We start from the raw sequence: 20,541 nt of genomic DNA on the forward strand, positions 1-20,541 counted from the left end.
GAAAATGTATAGAGCTAACTTACGTTACCAGTAGTAGTGGAACCCATCCCTATCCATGAATCATACCAGACTGTGCAACGATATACCCCTTTCGTGATTTGCGAAGTGTGACTCAAATGGCGAAAACCTCTATCATTTAGGTTTTGTATTGGTAATATGCAGAAGCGGTGGACGTAGCGGGTATTTGGGCACCATGTAAAATAGAAAAGTAAATGAATTGGAAGATTGTAACAGAAGCTTTCGTCTCTTTCGATGGATGGAGTCAGAAATCGAACATCTCGTTCTCCCATTCAAGACAAGAAAGAAGACTGTTATTGAGGTATGTAATGAACTAACCTAGGCTATAGTATAGGCTTAGAAAAAAATACGTTAGAGTTATCATGGACTTTCACTAGTTAGGCAAGTGTTGGCATGTTTTGAATAGAGGTTGAAGTAACAACACTGTCAACAGTGCTGCTAGCTCTTGACATTAAATTGGAAAATGAGCCTAGATGTATCTCTGCTTTCACTCTATTGTGTAGTGCCCGGTCTGTAACTTGTGTAACTAAGGAGGCCTAAAGTACATGTTGATATTAATGAACCTGTAGCCTATATAATATAAGCCTACAAAAGTCTAGCCTAAATATTGTACAGGGTGTCCTTTCATAATTTGTTCTCTGCATCAAGATAGGTGAATCCTTAATCAACTCAGGTATTATGTGAACATTAGCATACTACATTTTTTTTCCAACAATTGTTGGCTATACATTCTGCTCAATGTTAGTTACCATTGGAACAATTCACTTTCATTTATTTATATGCACCACTCTGCATCAACAGAGTAAAGGTAGAATACAGGGCCATACACTGAAATTGGGAAAACATCCCTCCCTGTACAGCTTGATGCGTGGATGCACAGTAAATGTTGTAAGTGTAATTACCAATGCCAGAGCTAAATCTAAGTTGTTGTTAAATTATTCTTTCTGCAGTGCTTTAGCTATACTCTGCCCATCTGGAGCAAGTAGGCTACTATACCTACCCAAACTAGCCTATAAATATATGATTGAGGGAACTTGGGGCAAAAAATGAAGATAAAAGCCCCCAGGTAAACAATTTGAACTAGTCGCTGATCAGCCATTATGAAACAACAGTACAGTACTTGAAGGTTGAATACACCCATCGTTCATATTCCTTACTAGAAGAGGTACCTTAAACTATTAGGATGAAATATTTTGCCACCTGCAATTAGCTCAGCATTTGAAGTGAACTTGCTTTAGTGTGTACTTTACACTTCAATTGATCTTAAGACACAAATAATGAAATTATCAGCATATTTTCCCATAGCTTCCCATTACAATTTAAAAAAGCTTTTCAGTAAATCCAGTCTTTGTTTGCATTTCACTTATTTTTTCTTGTACCACAGTCAGTGGATAACCTCAATCACTACTGTGACTGCTTTCTTATATCATTCACATCAAAGATTAACACCTCAGCCAAGGCTTGTATTTAAAGTTCCTTGGTATTGTTTTTAAGTAAACCAGTTATGGCGTAATTCAACCCTAAATAAACTCTAAAAGTGGTCTATGTGTGTTTAAAATGATTTCTCTTGATCACTATCTGAGTATTAATGCTAAATGCTACGGCACCTTGGGTTGTAACCCCCACCCCCCCTCCCCACCATTAGTAGCATGCATAGGAGTCAGAGATGGTGACTGGTGAGGCAGGACTTGCTTTCTCCTGAGACGTGTTGGTGTCGTCACTGACTGATTGAATTCCCCCAACTTCCCCTAGTCGCCCCTGCTGCGGAAGTGGGGGACTGTAGGTGTCAACTGCAATATTACTATATTAGTGTTAATTGTTACATTTTCCCCCTCTGGACTGTGACGTGGTTGATAATGATAACATACTGCTTTCCTTAATGCAGTGTATGATCCACTTGAGGGGCCTACAGTAGGCTACCTAGCTGCTATATGGCAATATGCTCGAAACTGAAAACTTATTCCTCCAGTAGCATTAATGGTGTATTTTCCTTTATAATAGTGGATAAAATATATTCATTTCTTTCTTTTCAGAATACTTAAAGAACTGCATCTTTACAGTTAGAGAAATAAGATGCAGTGTCTACAGACAGGGAAATTATGTTGCTGGATGCGTCAGATGTTAAAGATGTTCCACAACGTGAGCATCCATTGAAAAACACAAAGGTACAGTACAGTATAATAGTTTTGTATATATTGTCACCTGGCCACAGTTTACCAATGCGAATAGTGCTTTCATGGAATATTGTCCTATTCATGCAAACCAACTTACATAGGTGCAATTTTCATAAATGGTACAACCAAAATATCCTACTTTACTGACTGTTTAGCCTTGTGTTTCCATGCAAAATATTTGTTTAAAATATCTATGAACTGCTCTTTCAATATGTAAAAATACCAATGTTCCAGTCAGCTTGCCAAAAAAAAAACTTGGTATAGCCATTATGTGTTGTTTGTTTAATTGACCTTTGCTAAGGTTTATAAATTCTGAAGTTCCTGTGATGAGAATTCTGAGTCCTACTGAATTTGTTTTAAAATAAACACTGCTCTGAAAGCTACGGCCACTGTTCAAAATATGGGGCATCTTTCTGTTGTTTTGTTCTCTTTTGTAGCACATGTACATGTAAGTTGTTTTAGTAATTAAAGGTAGTCTGTGTAGGCCCAAAATTATTGCACTAGAGCTATAATTGCTAATTGCTGGAGGTCTTTTTATTCTCCAAATTGTTCTCAGTCATTCTACATGTATACCTGAGATGACAGAATATCCCATTGAGAAAAATTTTCTCCAAGGTGCTAATAAAACCAATTTGAGAATTATGACCGAGGTGACAATATTTAAATTTCTGGCATATTTGGGGGCAATATTGCATACCTTTAACCTAACTGTGAATTCATGTGGATATGTCAGAGGACAAGGCATATACAGTATGGGAGATCCCTAGTTGATTTGGCCCATCATCTGTGGAACAAACTCTGGAGAGTAGCATTTGTACGTATAATAATTGTGCAGTGAACTTAACACCAAACAAAGGTCAACTTCACAGCCATCCCCCCTCCCACCTTTGCCAAGAAGCCTTGAAACTAGTATCAGATAAAAGGGGCATTTTTAAGATATAGCCTCAAATCGTTTGCATTTTGTCTTACTCTGCTTCTATAGTATGTTATGTAACCTATAGTTGGAATTTGTTGATTGATCGAGACATTAACATTATTCACAACTTTTGATATTTGTTATTTTCCCCATACTTCAGACAGTGGTGACCAGCATTAGTGTGTGTATTTTTCTTTGTTACTTTTTCTGTCTGTAGCATGTTTCTTTTCGTTCATAGTTGGCTAAATCTAGGGGTTTTGAAAAAATTGTTCTCTTGAATATGGTGATAATTATTACTATCAATGACTTTTGAGACAGTGCCAAATTGGGAGTTACATTTGTCATCATGTTGCACAGACTCTGTGTGGTAATGCCTTCATGCATGTATTTGATTTTATTTATGTTGACTTTTAATTTTTTGGATTGACAGATGAAGATAACTACAACGTATTGTATTGCATAACTGATTGTAGTAAATTTGAGTGTAACTTTTTCGAATTGTAGTAAATACAGTAGGAGTGTAATTTTCTCGGATTACCTGTATAGTAAATTTAAGTGTAATTTTCTAGGATAATAGTAAATTTGCCATGTTGAAACTTTAAGATGTGCTGATGATCTTCAGTGGTAACTCTGTTAACTCCATCTACAGGTCCTGATGAGCCTCACCCACTCTCCCCGAATAGGGAAACACTTGCTAACGAGGACCTTATGGATGCCTCGTTTCCGAGATACCCCGAGCCAGCCAGGGAACGTATTACTAATACCAGACCTGTGATGGAAGGCAGTCATACCCATTGGAAGCAAAGGTGGATAAAGTTACTGCCCAACCTAGTCAGTTTGCTGAGAGTCAACCATGGAGGAGGACTCCTGTCAGTAATGAAAACAGAACATTGCCACAAAATAATGTACATGTGGATGTGAAATCTTTGGAGGCACTTTTGGAGAGTGTGTCACCCACGGGGACCAGAGGGGGAGTGCCAGACAGGCCAACCAGCCCTTGGTCTTATAATGATATGGGTGGGAGGGGAGTTAATGGACCTCAATACCCCTCTAGTCAGCACAGACCTCAAGAGCCCGAGATTCACTATGCACAAGTTGACATTGAGCTGACAAAATCTAGACAACCAAGTCGACAGCCAGCTGAACCGGTAATGTATGCCCACATCCAGGCGAAACCGACGAATAATCAGCATATGTCACAGCCATCATTAGAACTTTCACAGCCTCCCTCATTTAGGTGTCGGAACCATGTACCAGCGGGTTCCCAGCCATCCTACCCATTGCCTGTTACATCTCCACAACAGCCTCATAACCCAGTAGAGGAACCAATCTCCAAAACTCAGCTGTCACCTACCAAGGTGGTCATTGAGGACTTGCCATCAAACAGATTGGGTCAGCCTAACCGCCCATCACCCGTGGATGGTCAGACGACACCATCCTCTGGTACAATGCCCATTGATGCCCAAGTTGTGGTTGAAAACAGACAACAAGTGGTGAACTCTTCTCCTGCTTATGTCAAGCCATCACAGTCCCTACCTGCTGTATCAGGACAGATGCAACCAACATCAACAACTGTTTACCCAGGTCAACAACCAACAGCACAGCTTGACAACCCTGGGCCACATCCACCATCAAGTCGATCACCAAATGCTCAACAAGTCGTACCACACTACATGCAACAGCCGCAGCGTGCCGTTATAGAGCAGTCTGTTCCCCGGTCACGTCAAAATGTGCCTGTGCAGCAGTCACCGTATAGTTCCCCTCAACATGTGCCCAGGCAGACAGCTCTCCAACACACCCCTCAACAGTATCCCTCTCCTCAACAGTATGCCTCCCCTCAACAGTATGCCTCTCCTCCTCAAGCACATATTTCACCATTGCAAGTACAACCGACACAACAACATGCACCTCATAGGGTGCTGTATACTCAGGAGATCAAACAAGAGACAGTGCAGTCGCAACAGTATCAGCCTCGGATGCAACTACAACAGCAACCAGCATCCCCTCAACAACAGCAGCAGCCATTGTACCAGCAGCAACAACCTCAACAGCAACAACAACAGCGACCTGTACAGCCACAGCAACAGCAATTATATGAACGAGAACAGCCACAGTCACAACAGCAACAGCATTTATATCAACGAGAACAGCCACAACAAGAGCAGACAACATACAAACATCGGCAGCAACATCCTCAGTTGCAACGACTTCAGCAACAGAGTCCAGGAGGCGAACCACCTGCTATTAGTTTCTCTGAGGCCACGCCCCCTCCAAAACACGTCAACCAACAGGAGTCTCCCATTTTCCAGCAGGGTGTGGGAGGGGAGGAATCAGCTAGGTCACCGGATCTCCAGAGTCTGGAACCGACAAGTGGACCGCCACCAGTGTATCCTACCTACAGTGATCGTATGAAGAACAAGCCACAACCTCTCTATCCCACTTTCAGTGACAGACACAGGAGAGGCCATCCACGGATAGACGAGTCGTTCGCTAGCCCACCAAACGGGAATTACAAAACACTGTATGACAACAGGAGTGGTAATAGAGGAAGGGGTTCTTCAGGAAGGTAAGATATTTGTAGTTGTTGAAAAATGGAATAGTGAGGGGTCTCTCAAAGCCATTACAATCATATTTCATGTTAAGATATGGATTAAATCAAGAGTTTGGTTAGATTGTGACATTGGCTTGTCTTCTTCAAGGACTAAAGGGGAACATAAAAAAGTAATCCTTCCCATCTTGGAGCAAGACATTTTGTCAAGTATCAAATTAATAATAATGGGATAATATCTACAAATTTAACATCAAATATAGCTAATTCTGCCATAAAAGGGTAATTGCCTTGTCTTCTCCAAGGAATAAAAGGGAACATCTAAAAATAATTTTTCCCATCTTGGAGCAAGACATATTGTCAAGTATCAAATTAAAAAATGCATTTTTAATTTGCTTGATTTCAAAGCTGATTTGCCGACCTTTGATCCAATTCAATTGCCTGTGGCATTGCTTTCTTTAATCCTTGTTATTGAATCACTCAGTCGAGCGAGGTCAGTGGGTCATTTTTGTAGTTCCTAGCTAATGAGTATCTGTCATCCCCTCGTTCATATCTTCCGTTGCTGCTCGTGAAGTCATTTACTTCCAGTTTACCCATTTCATTTCGAGAATGATGGTGAATGCTGGGAAGTGTTTACCAGTTTGCTTTGTTGTGATATTTTGTTAGGACAAATCTTGAGGATTTTATTTTTGAACTCAGAGATGTTAAATAGTTCTTCATATCACAAGGTTCTCTGAAATGAAAAAGTAAGTAATCTAATTTAGCTGTTGTAAGAGAAAATTTTATTCCAATTGAAATTTGTTATCGTTCAAATATGCAGCAAAAGCTAAGCACAAGGAGTTATTTGTTGAATAAAAATATGGCGTTGAATTCCATAATATGTACAATAAAGGTAACAAGTTGGTTGTTATTTTAGGTTCAGTTTCCATGGTGACAGCTTACAGACAGTTTCTGATTGTTTAGATAGTTGCAAGTTTCCAAAATGTCATCATACCATTGATATAATGCTGAATGTTATGGTGTTAGGCAAGCTTGGTTAAAACTTAGGATTCTCTCAAGTATTCAGTGAACAGTCACATCTGTTTTCAAATTTAAAATCTTTGTTTAATTTGAAAAAAGAATTGAGTTTAACTAAACTTCAAAGATGATTCATACCTGCTCTTCTCTGTTTTGCTTTATTTGTGCACAATGTGAACCTTTTATCAAATATTTTTGTTGATTAATGTGTTGATAATATTCTAATGTTTTGCTCTTTAGGTCAGTATAATTGTAAATATGGTATTGAATATGATGATCTAACAAATGACTTTTAAGTTAGTACAATTCACAAAGGCATATTTCATTCATCAGTTCTTGTGTATCCTGTATTATTTCATAAAACTCTTCGAAATTCATCTGAGTATGAATTGTGATTTTTATTTCACAGTGACGGTTCTGCAGTTTCACCTGGTACTACAAGCCCAGTAAGACAGGCTGTGTCCCCTGCTGGCCCATCACCGATACAGAGTGGTCGTAGCACACCCTCTAACTTCTATCTCATGCCCCTCAATTCACCGTATGGAAGCAACAACTCTCTAGCAGGTAATTAATATCCCTCTACATGAATTCATAACTGCTGATGGATCTTATACCACACAGGAGTCCCAGGTCAGGACTTGGGCACTGTCAGATGGATTCAGTGTATGCTTTTACTGTGTGTCTCACTGTTCCATTAGCACACCACTTTATTGAGGCTAAATCATTCATTGTAGACTTTTCTTTTTTTTTTTGTTCTTTTTTTCAACAGATCCAAACAAGGAACATGTGAGGTTTGTAAAAGACTTATCATCATGGTGGTACAAGCCACACATCACTAGAGAAGATGGTAAGCCAATCTCTGGTACACTTTGAAGTGTATTGGTTAAGAAATCATTAAATTTTTCAGACTGATAGCCGAACAAGGTAATGGGACAGATGGTTCCCTTCAAGGTAAAACTAAGCTAAGGACAACCACACTAGATAGGACTTAATACACTTCACTCAATATTTTCAATATATAGCATGAAACAGTCAGATTTTCATAAATATGTATCTCCCTAAATATTCAGGTTTGCCACTCTGTCAGATCCCTGTATTTATAATCCTTTCATTTTTTGGAAGAAAACATTGTAATATGCAAACTTCTTTCCTTTCATTAGTATTATTTATTATTTTACAAAATGTTGATATTCAATTAATCATTAGCCAGAGTGTGTTTAGCAATTTCACACAGTACAGCAGTGTCAGTGGCATACATTATGACAATAATGTGCAAACAGTGATGGTAGACATTTTGTGGGGGGGGGGGGCGCTTTCTGAGCATTCTGAGAAATTGAAGAGTATTATTCTGTACCCTGAGCTATGTACAGACAAATTCAGGTTTAGTGAGCCCTGTTATTTTGTAAGTTTTCTTACATCATCACTTATAATAAAGTATTTGGATGCGTGAAATATATTTCTTTCATGTAAAAGTTTCCATTCTTTATTACAAATAGTAAGTGCTTCACTGCAACATTTATTATAATACGTGCGATAGAAACTTCACAATAAGTAGAGACACTTTCTTGTCTCTGAACTGATTTCACTCATAGCCACGGTTTCCCTAAACATTGTTATGGTTTTGATGGTTTGTCTAGTGTGTAACACTAGTAGGTGATAATGGTGGCTACAGTGTGATATATTTACTGTTTGTCTAGTGTGTAACACTAGTAGGTGATAATGTTGGCTACAATGCTATATATAGTCACTGTTTGTGTAGTGTGTAACACTAGTAGGTGGTAATGGTGGCTACGATGTGATATTTATTTACTGTTTGTCTAGTGTGTAACACTAGTAGGTGGTAATGGTGGCTACGAGGTGATACATATTTACTGTTTGTCTAGTGTGTAACACTAGTAGGTGATAATGGTGGTTATGATGTGATATTTATTTACTGTTTGTCTAGTGTGTAACACTAGTAGGTGATAATGGTGGCTACGATGATAAATATTTACTGTTTGTGTAGTGTGTAACACTAGTAGGTGATAATGGTGGCTACAATGTGATATATATTTACTGTTTGTGTAGTGTGTAACACTAGTAGATGGTATTGGTGGCCACAATGTGATATATATTTACTGTTTGTTCTTGTCACTAGCTATACACCTGTTGCGTGATAAACAACCCGGTACGTTTGTGGTGAGGGATAGCAATTCTTTCCCAGGAGCATTTGGACTAGCTATCAAAGTTTCCCAAGCTCCAGTTAATGCACCTCCGAAGAAAGGTAAGAGACCAGAAAAAAGATGGCAACAAGAAATCATTTGGTTTGGTAGGGAAAAATGTTCATTTTGTAATCATTTTACACACCCACTGGAAACAGGGCCTTTACCAGATGGTAGGATGTTGCATTGGAAAAACATATGTTCTGGAATGTCCAACATTTACCCTCATTATTTTTAACATTAACTTAAAGAGGTTGCAATGAAGAAACAAGAGAAAAGAACAAAAATTTTTCTTATTTTGTAAACAGAGAATTTTCTTGATTATAAATCCATGCAGTGGAAAACAAAACTATGAGTTCTTTTTCAAATGACTTTTCAAAGATGCATATGTAGTGCACAAGTTTTGGAAAGGGTAAATTCTTCAAGTTTTGACTTATTGGTCGCTACGATCTCATCGTGGTGCAATAATCTTCAGAAATTTGGGTTTGTAACAAACAGAGTGATTAAGCCATAGGTTATGGTTACACTCATATTATCCATACACAGCATTGATATTATCCAATAAGAAAGTCTCTTATGTTTAATTGTAGATGTTTCCATGGTAATTAGTGAAAAATGAAAGAAAATCTAGGGAAGATGTATCTTTGCATCACTCTATTATTAGTTAATGCTTGCCAAAGGTTTCAAAAGATTTTCTCACAAATATAATGGTTGCCTGTTCATTGCAGGTTCAATTATAAGATTCTGTTATATACATATAAGTCACTTAATGGTTTAGCCCCTATCTACCTCTCTGAATTAATACATAAATACAAGCCTACTCGATCTCTACGCTCAGAATCCAAGTCCTTACTTACCAAACCTGTCATTAAAACTTCAACATACGGAAACAGGCATTCGATTACTCATCTGCGACATTATGGAACAGTTTATCGGAGGAAGCTAAGTGTGCCAAAAATATATATGAATTTAAAAAACTAGTCAAAACCTTTCTTTTTAGATCTACAATCCATTAACTGTGCTTTCTATACTATATATTGCCACATTATTACAACGCATTTTCCATTTTGCGTTTATAGTGGTATTAAAATTTAAAATTGTTCACATTTATATATATTTTAAATTTTAAGAATTTGTATGATTTTTGATTTCACATTTGCAGTTTTTTATACAATTTATTGTCAGATTGTATATAACAAATTTTCAACCCTTTTATACCTTACATTATCGATTTATATATTTGTATATCATGTTTGTATGTATTTTACTGTAAAGCGCCTTAGAGCAATTTCTGATTGGATAAGGCGCTATAGAATTTTTTTTGGTATAATTGTATAATAAGAATAATAATAAATAAGGTTTTTGAGGTAAGATGTCCAGGTTGCATTTACTAATATTATTAATAATTTGATATCTTGTGAAAAAGGCAGGATATACTGTACCATTTCCTTACAATGTGAGACTGGCCCCCGGTATGTGGTCTTAATAGGGAATGATTATTATGAAAGTATTCCTGTTTCACAAGTTTGATTGTAATATTTAAATGGTTTTAAGGAAAGTCAAATATCTAACATAGTGTTAATACTAAACCCAAACACAAATATGAAAATTGGCAGATGCATTTTTCCTTCTTCCTTCTTCATGAAGGAGTGAAATAGCAGGAGTAGAGTGAAGTGTGAATACGTAGTAATGTAGGAAAACCTTGTGGAGTTACCTTATGGAGTTACTCAACAGAGATAATAAAACCAGAAAAAACAGAATATAATACAGCTATGCCAACATACCCTCCAATCTTTCACCCACAAGAAGAGGGTTGAAGGAACTAAATACCAAAATGTTTGTAAAAACTGTAATCTGAAAGTCTTGCTATGAAGTGCTGACACAAGTATCAGTGCAGTATCAAATATTTCAGAAAGATTGAGATGGATTGACTGATGTCTAAAACGATCATTTTACATCCCAACAGGTGGAGATCCAGGGAATGAGCTGATCAGACACTTTTTGATTGAACCCAACACGAGAGGTGTAAGATTGAAAGGCTGTACCAACGAACCAATCTTTGGCAGTCTTTCTGCATTGATTTACCAACACACCCTCACTCAGCTTGCCTTACCCTGTAAACTAGTCCTGCCTGATGTTGGTAAGTTGAGAACATTTATCTATTATCTCCCAAGGTGGGTGAAATATTTGTTATGAAAGGTTAACAAAATCTATAACGCCACCAGACTTCATATGCAATGCAAAGTTGGTCAAGTGTTTATTATGCTTACTATCCATGTATAACCAGTGTGTTACCTTAGTTACTCCATGTATAACCAGTGTGTTACCTTAGTAACTCCATGTATATTAAACCAGTGTGTCACCTTAGTTACTCCATGTATAACCAGTGTGTTACCTTAGTTACTCCATGTGTAACCAGTGTGTTACCTTAGTTACTCCATGTATAACCAGTTAGTTACCCTTAGTTACTCCATGTATAACCAGTTAGTTACCCTTAGTTACTCCATGTATAACCAGTTAGTTACCCTTAGTTACTCCATGTATAACCAGTTAGTTACCCTTAGTTACTCCATGTATAACCAGTTAGTTACCCTTAGTTACTCCATGTATAACCAGTGTTTACCTCAGATAGTGGCTGTCAAAACCCACAGTACCTCTGCAGACTGTCCAACCACACATTATAGTTTCATACATCCCAGACATCAACAGGAAAGGAATTTTCATTGTTGCTTTACTCGTAACTGTATAAAACTATATACTGTAGAAACCATGAGATCAATTTTTTTTTTGTTGAGAAGAACATAAAAAGCGGCAGGATAGATTTAAAGAAAATTATGGCGACTCTATAGATACTTACATGTGTAAATGAGGAATTAAATTTTATATTTTACTTAATCCTCAATAAGAAATTAAGACAGATATGATTTGAAAAGGTTGTACACTGCAGCAAAAATTGTAACTTGCACTGCCACATTTGTGGCTGTGTGAACTTTCAATGAGGGGAGAAACATGTAATTGTTTGAGACCTGGAAGGAATTTCAAAAATCTACAAGTGTAGGGGAAAGTAAAGATCTGACATTTAGTTAGCAAAGGATTGCGTTTCTAAGCCCTGAAGCCTGAACTAACAGACATATAATAGCAGCATGAAAAGGATATAAATGTGTTGAGGCAGCAGAATATTGAAGCAACTTTTAATACAGTTCAGTTTTGATTACCCAAAAATTGAAAAAGAATCATATTTCTCAAAAACGACAAGTATAACATCACTCATTTAGGGGATTTAATGTGTATGCTGTTGTAATGTCTGCAAGCTTAGGTGAAATCAGGAGAGTATGAGGTCAGCAATTGATAAATGCTTAACAACTTCAGTTAAAGTGAATATATTTTGATAGAAAGTGGAAGGGACATGTTTGTGGCAATGGCTGGAGTACATGTTGCAAGACTTTGTGTCTACAGACTTGATAGGGGTTAATCATGCATGTTTTCCAGTTTGTAGTAGTTATAGGTGATTTTATAGGTGAATTAGTTATAGGGTTTTTTTTGTAGGGGGGTAATATTGGAGGGGGGGGGTAATATTTGTGGTTAGTGGGAGGATAATACTTGTAATAGAGGCAGCAGGTAATGGTTGTAGTAGTGGGAAGTTTTGTGTGTTTAGTAGTAATTGAGGCTAAGGATCATTGTTAATGGGGAAGCAAATACTTTTAAGACTGGGAGTGGCTGTTGCTGAAGTAGGTGGACTGGAATAGGTGGAAAAGAGGTTTGCATTGTAGTGTTGGGAGGGGCTCATCTTTATAGTAGTGGGAGAGGCTCATTTAATTAGTAGTCTATTTGACTATTGTTGGCAGTAGTTTGATTGGTAACCTTTGTGTGGTAGTTGGAGGGGCTAAGTTCAGGTGTCTGCAGTATTGGAATGGGTATTGTCTGTGGTAGTGGGAGGAGGTGCTAATGTCTGTAGATGTGGGAAGCATTAGATCACAGGAAACCTCAAGCTTTTGTTGTTATTTATTTTTCAGATCCAGCTGGAGGAGTTGACTCTCCGGATGCCATTGACCCTAAATCAGCTGCAGCATTGCTTCAGCAAGGAGCTGGTAAGTACAACAAGGGTAAAAACAAATCAGATAAAAAGAAAATCAATACTCACAGCTGGGAATGGAAAATGAAAGATATCTCCCATCCCCTTATGGAAGGGAAGAATGCAGGTCATAGAGACACATTATTATTATTATCATTATTATTATTATTCTTATGATAAACTTCTGTTCTTTTCTCCCCTCTAGCATGTAGTGTGCTGTATCTTCAGTGTGTGGACATGGAATCCCTGACCGGCCCAAGTGCAGTAAGGGAGGCCATAACGAGGGTCATGAATCAGAAGGATAGGCCAAAAGGGGTCAAAGTTCACTTTAAAGTTTCTCTGAAAGGTGTGACCCTGACAGACAGTGGGAGGAAGTAAGTGTCTGTTTCAAAATGAATGTTTAATAATGAAATAGTTAATTTGGAAGAATGTTTGGAGTCATTGAACTCTTTTGGTATTTAATATCTTTCTTTTTATTCTTTCACTTTTCTTTATTTTTTCTTCATTTTTTTTTTGGGGGGGGGTGAGTAGAATTCACCTCAAACAGCATCTTGAGGAAAGCATGCAGACTGTTTCATTAAGACATTAATTGGTAATAATTTATCCAGCATCACCTCATTGACAACAATACACCATTGTCAAAGTTTTGCACAAATACAAAAATTCATTGCTTATTTTGTACATGTAAGCTCAGCATTGTACCAATATTTTTCTATAACAGAAATAGAATCAGCCAAAAATTACTTTGCTAAATTCAAACATCAATTTATTTCTTGACTGACAACATCAGCAATGGTCACAGGATTTTCTATTTTGTTCCATATTTTGTTACTTTCATGAATGTCTTCCACTATATATTTTATATTTGATACCCTTTGACCTCTTATTTTAAAACATGTATTTTTTTCTTGGCCTCCAGACTATTTTTCCGTAAACATTACCCAGTGGAGTCCATCTTGTACTGTGGAATGGATCCCGGTTCCAGGAAGTGAGTAATTCTGTTTTTCTCAACTACTGCTCTGCCTTAACCCCTGCTCTCACAAATGCATGGTTTGTGTGCAATCTGCTGGTTATCATGGTCTTATGTCATGTTGGGTTCTGCCATCTTTCATTCAAATTTCATTTTGTGGATAGAAAAGCAAAAGTGTGTGAATGATTTTGAGTGCTACAGTGATATCAAGGATGTTGATTTGTAGTACAAAATGTTTTCCAAATGTGCATGCACCTTCTGGTAAGACCATTCAGTGATAGAATCATTTTTCTCTTAAGTCTGCTGGAATCTTCAAGTAATGTCAAAGCAAAGAAGAAAAAAGGAAAGAAAAAAAAGAAAGAAAAGGAAACCAGGGAAAGTTTGGAAGGGGTAGTAACATGGAACTATTGAACAATTGAAGTCACAGGCATTCTGACTGTGCAAATTATAGATGGAATTCTAAGATGGTTTATATTGCAAAAGTTAAAAGATTCATGATGTATATTTCATACATATATATATATTTCATATATATATATATATATATATATATATATATATATATATATATATATATATATATATATATATATATATATATATATATATATATATATATATATATATATATATATATATATATATATATATATATTTGACAAGAATCATGAAATGTGACAAGGCAAAAAGTGTTGTTAATATTTGCGTTAAAATAATCCTTTTAGTTTCAAGAGCTTCCGCAGTTAGTAGTTTCTATGGCTCTACTTTCAGAATAATCATTTTTTGTAATGATGGAATTAAGAGTTGCTGCTTCATTCTTTATGTTTTCCTGCTCTTCTTGAATAACTGTCAAAGACCTCTGATATACTCTTAACCAAATACTCATGCCTCATTATGCATAGACGAAGTCTTTTTTCACTTTACACTTAACAGTAAAAGTTTATTAAGGTCGTTTACCTTAACTCAGAGTTTGTCTGCACAACTTCCGTCTTTCCTTTACACTGTTTTAAACAAATCTGTTGTTCACATCACCGTATAATGTGTCCACCCTTCTGTTGCTGTAGCTGCATGCTATTTCTTCAGACACAGAGACTCCTCGTGTTTCATAAACCTTTCCATCCTCTCCAGCTGATTTTTCCTTCCTGCATCCTTCCTACGTCATACATTTATCCCAATTGATAAGTGACAGCGGCTTAAGTCAGTTTCTTGTGTTTACAGCTTAATTTCTCTCCTCATCAAAAATTGCTTGAATAGTAAACATGTTTTGTAAATTGTTATCACCTCTTTGTGAGAACCTGTTTAGGCTAACTCCTGATAAAAACTTTGTCTTTTTGAACAAAAAGCCTATCCAGATTTAGTGAATCTGGTAAGTAAACAGAGTTAGTTATCGGAGGTAACCAGCTACTACTTTTAGTTAATCCTTCAAAAAGGATATTTCTACATTTATTTTTTCACTTGGCAGAAATATCATCCTTGTATTATTTGTCAAGCACTCTGCATTAACCCTGAATGCTGTACTAGCTGTATTAAATTGACTAGTCCAATAAGATACCTTTCTCATATTCTTGACAATATGGGCCACCTTTCTGTTAGTTTGATAACAGGACTGATCATGTTTTGATTGGTGACACATCCTTCCATACTATGATTGGATAACAAAGTCAATGATGTAATTTGCAGAGTTAGTCCTCTAGCAAGTCAGTATTATTTAGATCCTTAACACATTCCTACCAGACCTACCTCAATTTGAAGACCAAAGTCTGTTCAGGGAGGAGTCTTGTTAATTCTCCACTTAATTTCACCATCTCGAGGAATAGGCAGAAGAATGCCATAGTCTACAAAACAATTCACTCATTATTTGATTGAAACACTAGTGAATTTGTTGGAAAGTGCCCTAGTTTTGCATATTATGTTGGGTAGTCAGATGCAACCATGCTTGTTTGATAAGTGCGAACACACATCTGATATTCGCGCTAGCTTAATCCTTATTGTTCATGTACTAATGGTATTAACATATTCATTCCAACCCACCTGTTCAACCCATCTAATCATTGAGCCTGCACCTCTGCAGCAAGTCAAAAGGCCAAGAAATGTCCACATTCATGGTAACATCAGGACATTTTGGAATGGAAAAAGAAAATGTTGTATTATTGGTCTCTCATGGGCGCTCCTAACTGCTTGCCTAACACATTCCAATGCTCTGCTATTCAATTTCAGGTTTCCAAGAATGGAAGGCCAAGACAGCCCTGATGCCAAGTAAGTAAATACTAAAGCTCGCTGTAGAGACGGGAAAAATGAATGAAAATGCAAACAGGCTGGAGAAATAATTCCTGAAATGTAGATTCCTCCCATGTGATGCTTGTATCGTCTGCCGGCCATATAAAATAATGTTTGCTACAGTCTGTGGAGGGTTTGTGCACATTGTGATCATTGATATAAGGAAGGCGAGGCAAATTGTACAATGATGCTTTTGAAGTTTCTGACCCCAGTAAATAAACGTGAGTTTGTTGGTGTAAGTACTCCAGGGAAAGCAATCTAACATTGCCTGATTTCAAGCCTATAATTGACACATACATACATATATATTTAAGTTCTGATTAAATTCTTACACAAATGATCAGTGTGGTGTTTCCATAAATACGTCTAACCCTTTTCATATGATCTACTTGTCCTCTTTTTTGGATCAAGGAGGAGGGAGGGAGGGGGGGGGGGGTTAAGGTGGGTGGGTGGTCAAGATTATGGGGGGGATTGAGAGGGAGATTGAGACTTGAAAGTTAGCTATTAGAGATAGAGGGGGCACTAGCCATTTTTGGTGTACTAGTGCTAACATTGTATGTTTAGTTCACACTATTTATAATGTGATTTTCCACATGATTCTCTTGATCAAGAGATAGAGGGGAGGAATGGCTAACAAATCGCAAAACAAAAAGCTGCACAAGCAATTTGTGACAATTTCAAAGGTTATCAATCCTGTATGTCTTTCACAATTCACCCATCTTCCTCTCTTTAGTTTTTCCTCGTTAAAACCTCTTTACCCATCCACTCGCCCGTTGGGGTTGCTAGTTCCCCAATGAAGGTACAGCTTTCCCTCACAATGCAGCAAACTATCTTCTTTGTGGCATATTTACTGCTGAATGTGATAAGAAGCTTACAAATTAAGAAACCTTTTCAATCCCACTGATTTTTCTCTTTCTCCTTTATTCAGGTGTTTCGGTTTTGTCTCTCGTAAGCCGGGCAGTCTCACAGACAACCAGTGCATGGTATTTGCCGAACACGAAGTGGAGCAGCCGGCCTCGGCCATCGTTAGTTTTGTCACCAAGGTTCTCCTCGGTTCAAAGCAGATCAAGACGCCGTGAGCGACAGAAGAGGAAGGAATTAGTTTGAACTTTTAAAATGGCTGAAATATTAATTGAGCGGTGTAAAGTGATGAATATTCACGATTGTATTATGCTATATTAAATACTACAGTGACTTTAGTAACCTCTTCAATTAACTAAACCACTGAATGGACTCGGGAGTCAAGGAAGTGCCTAAATGTGACACATTGAAATTTATTTTATATGGAGGTGTTTCTACAATATTTGTGAACTTCTGTAAAAAGTTAAAATAATTGTCAACAATTCAGTATTCAATAGTTCGCGTGCAGCATTTCTTGTACAGTGCTTTTCCAAATGTTAACTGCATACACCTTGTCTATTGTTAGTCAAATAAGGTAAATATGTAACAACCACAAAACAAATAAAAAAAAAGGAAAATATTTAAATTTCATAAAAATCAAGTTGCAAAGGTTGGAGTTTTGTTTTCATTAACAAAAAGCTGTTGTTTCTAGTGCTAACTAACCATGAATTGCTACAAGTTTTCGTTAGTGTTTCTTATGAACTATGAATCTAAGATCGTCGATTCAGGGAGTTTTATTGTGGTTGGTGCTTTTAGTTTTCAACCTTGTACGCTTTTTGATCATTTGTTTATCTTTAAAGTTATTCCAAAAGACCTTTGCATAACCTTCATTTTACAAGAATTTTAGAGATAAATTCTCGGGAAATTTTTTGTAAAAATATGAAGATCAGATATTTGGATCTGGAGTATGCCTTATGTGAACACAACAACAAAAAGTGTCACTGAACATTTACATTCAGTATTTTTGATGCATTTATCCAACTTGTAGCTTTTACTTGAATGTTTTCTCCAGTTATACTTGATTCTTCTGGACTGTATTTAGTCATAGTGATCTTTTAATCTAACCTTAAAGGGTAAGGAAAAAATAAGGCCTACTTCTTAAAAAAGGTGCATGTTTAATGATACTGTAGTGAAAATATCGATGAAGATTGCACCCTTTCAATTTTATGCAAAATAGCATTCTTTTCCTGTACCATCATATTATTGGAGAGTTAGCTCTGAAATGCAAAATATATAGTGAGTAACTTTAATATTATTTTTTAACTTAATTGGATTCTGACTAATTTAAGAATAATTGTATGTTATAACTAATAGGTTATTATAATTGTCTAACTAAAAATTTACTCTAAGAATGATATTAATATAAAGCTGATACAAATATGGTTTGCATTTTTGGAACAATATGTGTGCTGATTTGCCAGTTCTTCCCACATTGTGGGAAGACAAAAGTGTAGTGAAGATTTTAGAAACCAAAGACAACATATATGCTACATAGAATATACACAGTAACCATTTTAAAAGATCATAAACAACATCTGGTGAAAGAAACTCATATTTAAGAAGCAAACCCTTGGCTTGGGCCAAAATAGGTTACCACTCTTAAAGAAACTTCTTTGTTTTATTTCATCAAGAAATGAATTTATCCATTTGTCTTTTTGTTTTATAGAAAAAGCAGGGGGGGGGGGGGGGGAAACAACTATTTTTGGCAAAACCCCAAAGCAAACTAATTTTTTTGACTTTTAAGATATAAATTTTTTCAACCATTATTGTTTTAGTTTGATAGTTCAGAGTGTAAAATATTTTATTAGATGATGATTTTATAACTTGGGGTGATACTTTGTTTTGCATTATATCAGTTTTTTTGTTTTCTATAAAAATTTTAGTTTGTATGTTACAAGGAAAATAAAAAAGAGCTTTGTGTAGAATGTAATTTTAAATGCTTTTGCTCAAATATGTGCATGAAAAGTAAACAAGGTGTACAAAGAAACCGACATAAATGTATATCACGCCCTGGCTATTTATTTATTGTGTACAGCATTTACTTTTTTTGTGTTGTGTTAACATGCCATGTTATATTTTGGATTCGTTTAGCATGCTGACAGAATTGTAAAGATATGTTTTTAAATATCTTATGTCGTGACTTGTGTGGCAATGTGTATGGTTAGAAAAAGGATAAATGAATTGATTTGTAAAAACTGGAATTAGTAATGGTTATAGTTATTGAGCTACTAACCTTGGAAGGTTATGTAATAGATACTTCAAATGTAGAATGGTTTTATGAAAGTCATTTAGATGTAGATATTGTAGAAAGAAAACGAAAAGTGAAGATCCGAAGAATGAGACATAACTCACGATGAATAGTGGTAGAGCTGCATCTTACAAGTAAAATGGTGTAGTACCCATTCCTGGAACCTTGCAGAGATGGACGATGATTGGACAAAGGAGCATACAATCACCAAATTGAGTGACCATGATCATCGGGGGGGGGGGGGGAACCAATGACCATACAGAGGACACATGATGGGTCATGAGGGATTCAATTTATGCAGGAATGTTAGTAGGAGGATCATATTGAAGTTGTTTGAGGTAGTGATGCATTTAGGAAGATGAAGGGTAAGATCCAGGAAGAAAATGCAAAGCGATCATTTGATCTCATCATCTTGAAAGCTTTGAACAAGGGAGGATGGTGGTCTCAGATGAATGGAGAGGTGCAATGGAGGGGAAGGAGGGGCTGCAGGTGACTGAGCATAGGAAGTTAGAATACCAACAAGATGAGGATCATGCTAAGATCGAGATGGGGTTTTTTTGCGTATAAGATGTGGAAAAAGGTTGTGAAACCTACCCCATCTATCCCCTGCCCCCTCCCCCATGCAAGGATACAGAAATGAATATCGTCCAGGGGTAAAGAAGAGAAAGGGTAATTCAGCTGTAGCCTTACTTTTGTTCTTGCCCTTTCAAGGTTTACTGGTATAGGTTAATGTCTAGAGTCACACATGTTGTCTGTCCTTTTGAATTATATTTGTTTTGTTTTTTTAATTTTAACCAATCAGGTTCAAGCAGTTAATGTATTCATGTTATTCTTAACCCCCCAATGAAGTATATTGGCTCAACGAAATAACATCTTAAGCTTTTCCAAAGACCATTACATATAGCAAAAGTTTTGTTTTTCTTCTCATTTCATCTTGTTATTGAGACTAGTGAGCAACAGGCTGTATTCGACTCACAAGTTGTAAGGGACAATATAATATGTCCATGTTTATGATATCCATGTTATAATATTTGCAGGCTCCTTATTAAAGATCTTACCAAACCATAGAATTTGAAGATAACGATAACATTTGTTTGTAAAGAGCTTCTCCCAGGATTGAGTGCATTATTTTTGAATAAAATGCTACACAGAAAACATATTTTATCTCCATTATTTTCTCTCGTTTTTCTCTATTGGTTG

The 20,541-nt window shown here is 36.6% G+C and overlaps 2 protein-coding genes across 4 annotated transcripts in view; one reads left to right on the forward strand and one right to left on the reverse strand.

Annotated features, from left to right (window-relative positions):
* Window positions 1-20,541, reverse strand: part of LOC139964460 (uncharacterized) — a 123,095-nt gene that overhangs the window by 60,152 nt on the left and 42,402 nt on the right. The gene's annotated exons all lie outside the window — the stretch shown is intronic.
* Window positions 90-20,496, forward strand: LOC139964465 (uncharacterized). Of its 3 annotated transcripts, XM_071966053.1 has the most exons (13): window positions 91-319; window positions 2,052-2,183; window positions 3,758-5,185; window positions 5,228-5,674; window positions 7,083-7,237; window positions 7,443-7,520; window positions 8,811-8,936; window positions 10,841-11,014; window positions 12,888-12,962; window positions 13,152-13,320; window positions 13,866-13,934; window positions 16,134-16,172; window positions 17,122-20,496. In XM_071966053.1, exons 3-13 carry the CDS (start codon window positions 4,122-4,124, stop codon window positions 17,270-17,272), a joined length of 2,547 nt encoding a protein of 848 aa, XP_071822154.1. In that variant the 5' UTR covers window positions 91-319; window positions 2,052-2,183; window positions 3,758-4,121; the 3' UTR covers window positions 17,273-20,496. The 3 variants fall into 3 exon arrangements, with proteins under 3 accessions (XP_071822153.1, XP_071822154.1, XP_071822152.1); XM_071966051.1 differs by having other exon boundaries at window positions 92-319; window positions 3,758-5,674; XM_071966052.1 differs by lacking the exon at window positions 16,134-16,172 and having other exon boundaries at window positions 90-319; window positions 3,758-5,674.

Source organism: Apostichopus japonicus, chromosome 23 (assembly GCF_037975245.1).
Source record: "Apostichopus japonicus isolate 1M-3 chromosome 23, ASM3797524v1, whole genome shotgun sequence".
NCBI lineage: Eukaryota > Metazoa > Echinodermata > Holothuroidea > Aspidochirotida > Stichopodidae > Apostichopus > Apostichopus japonicus.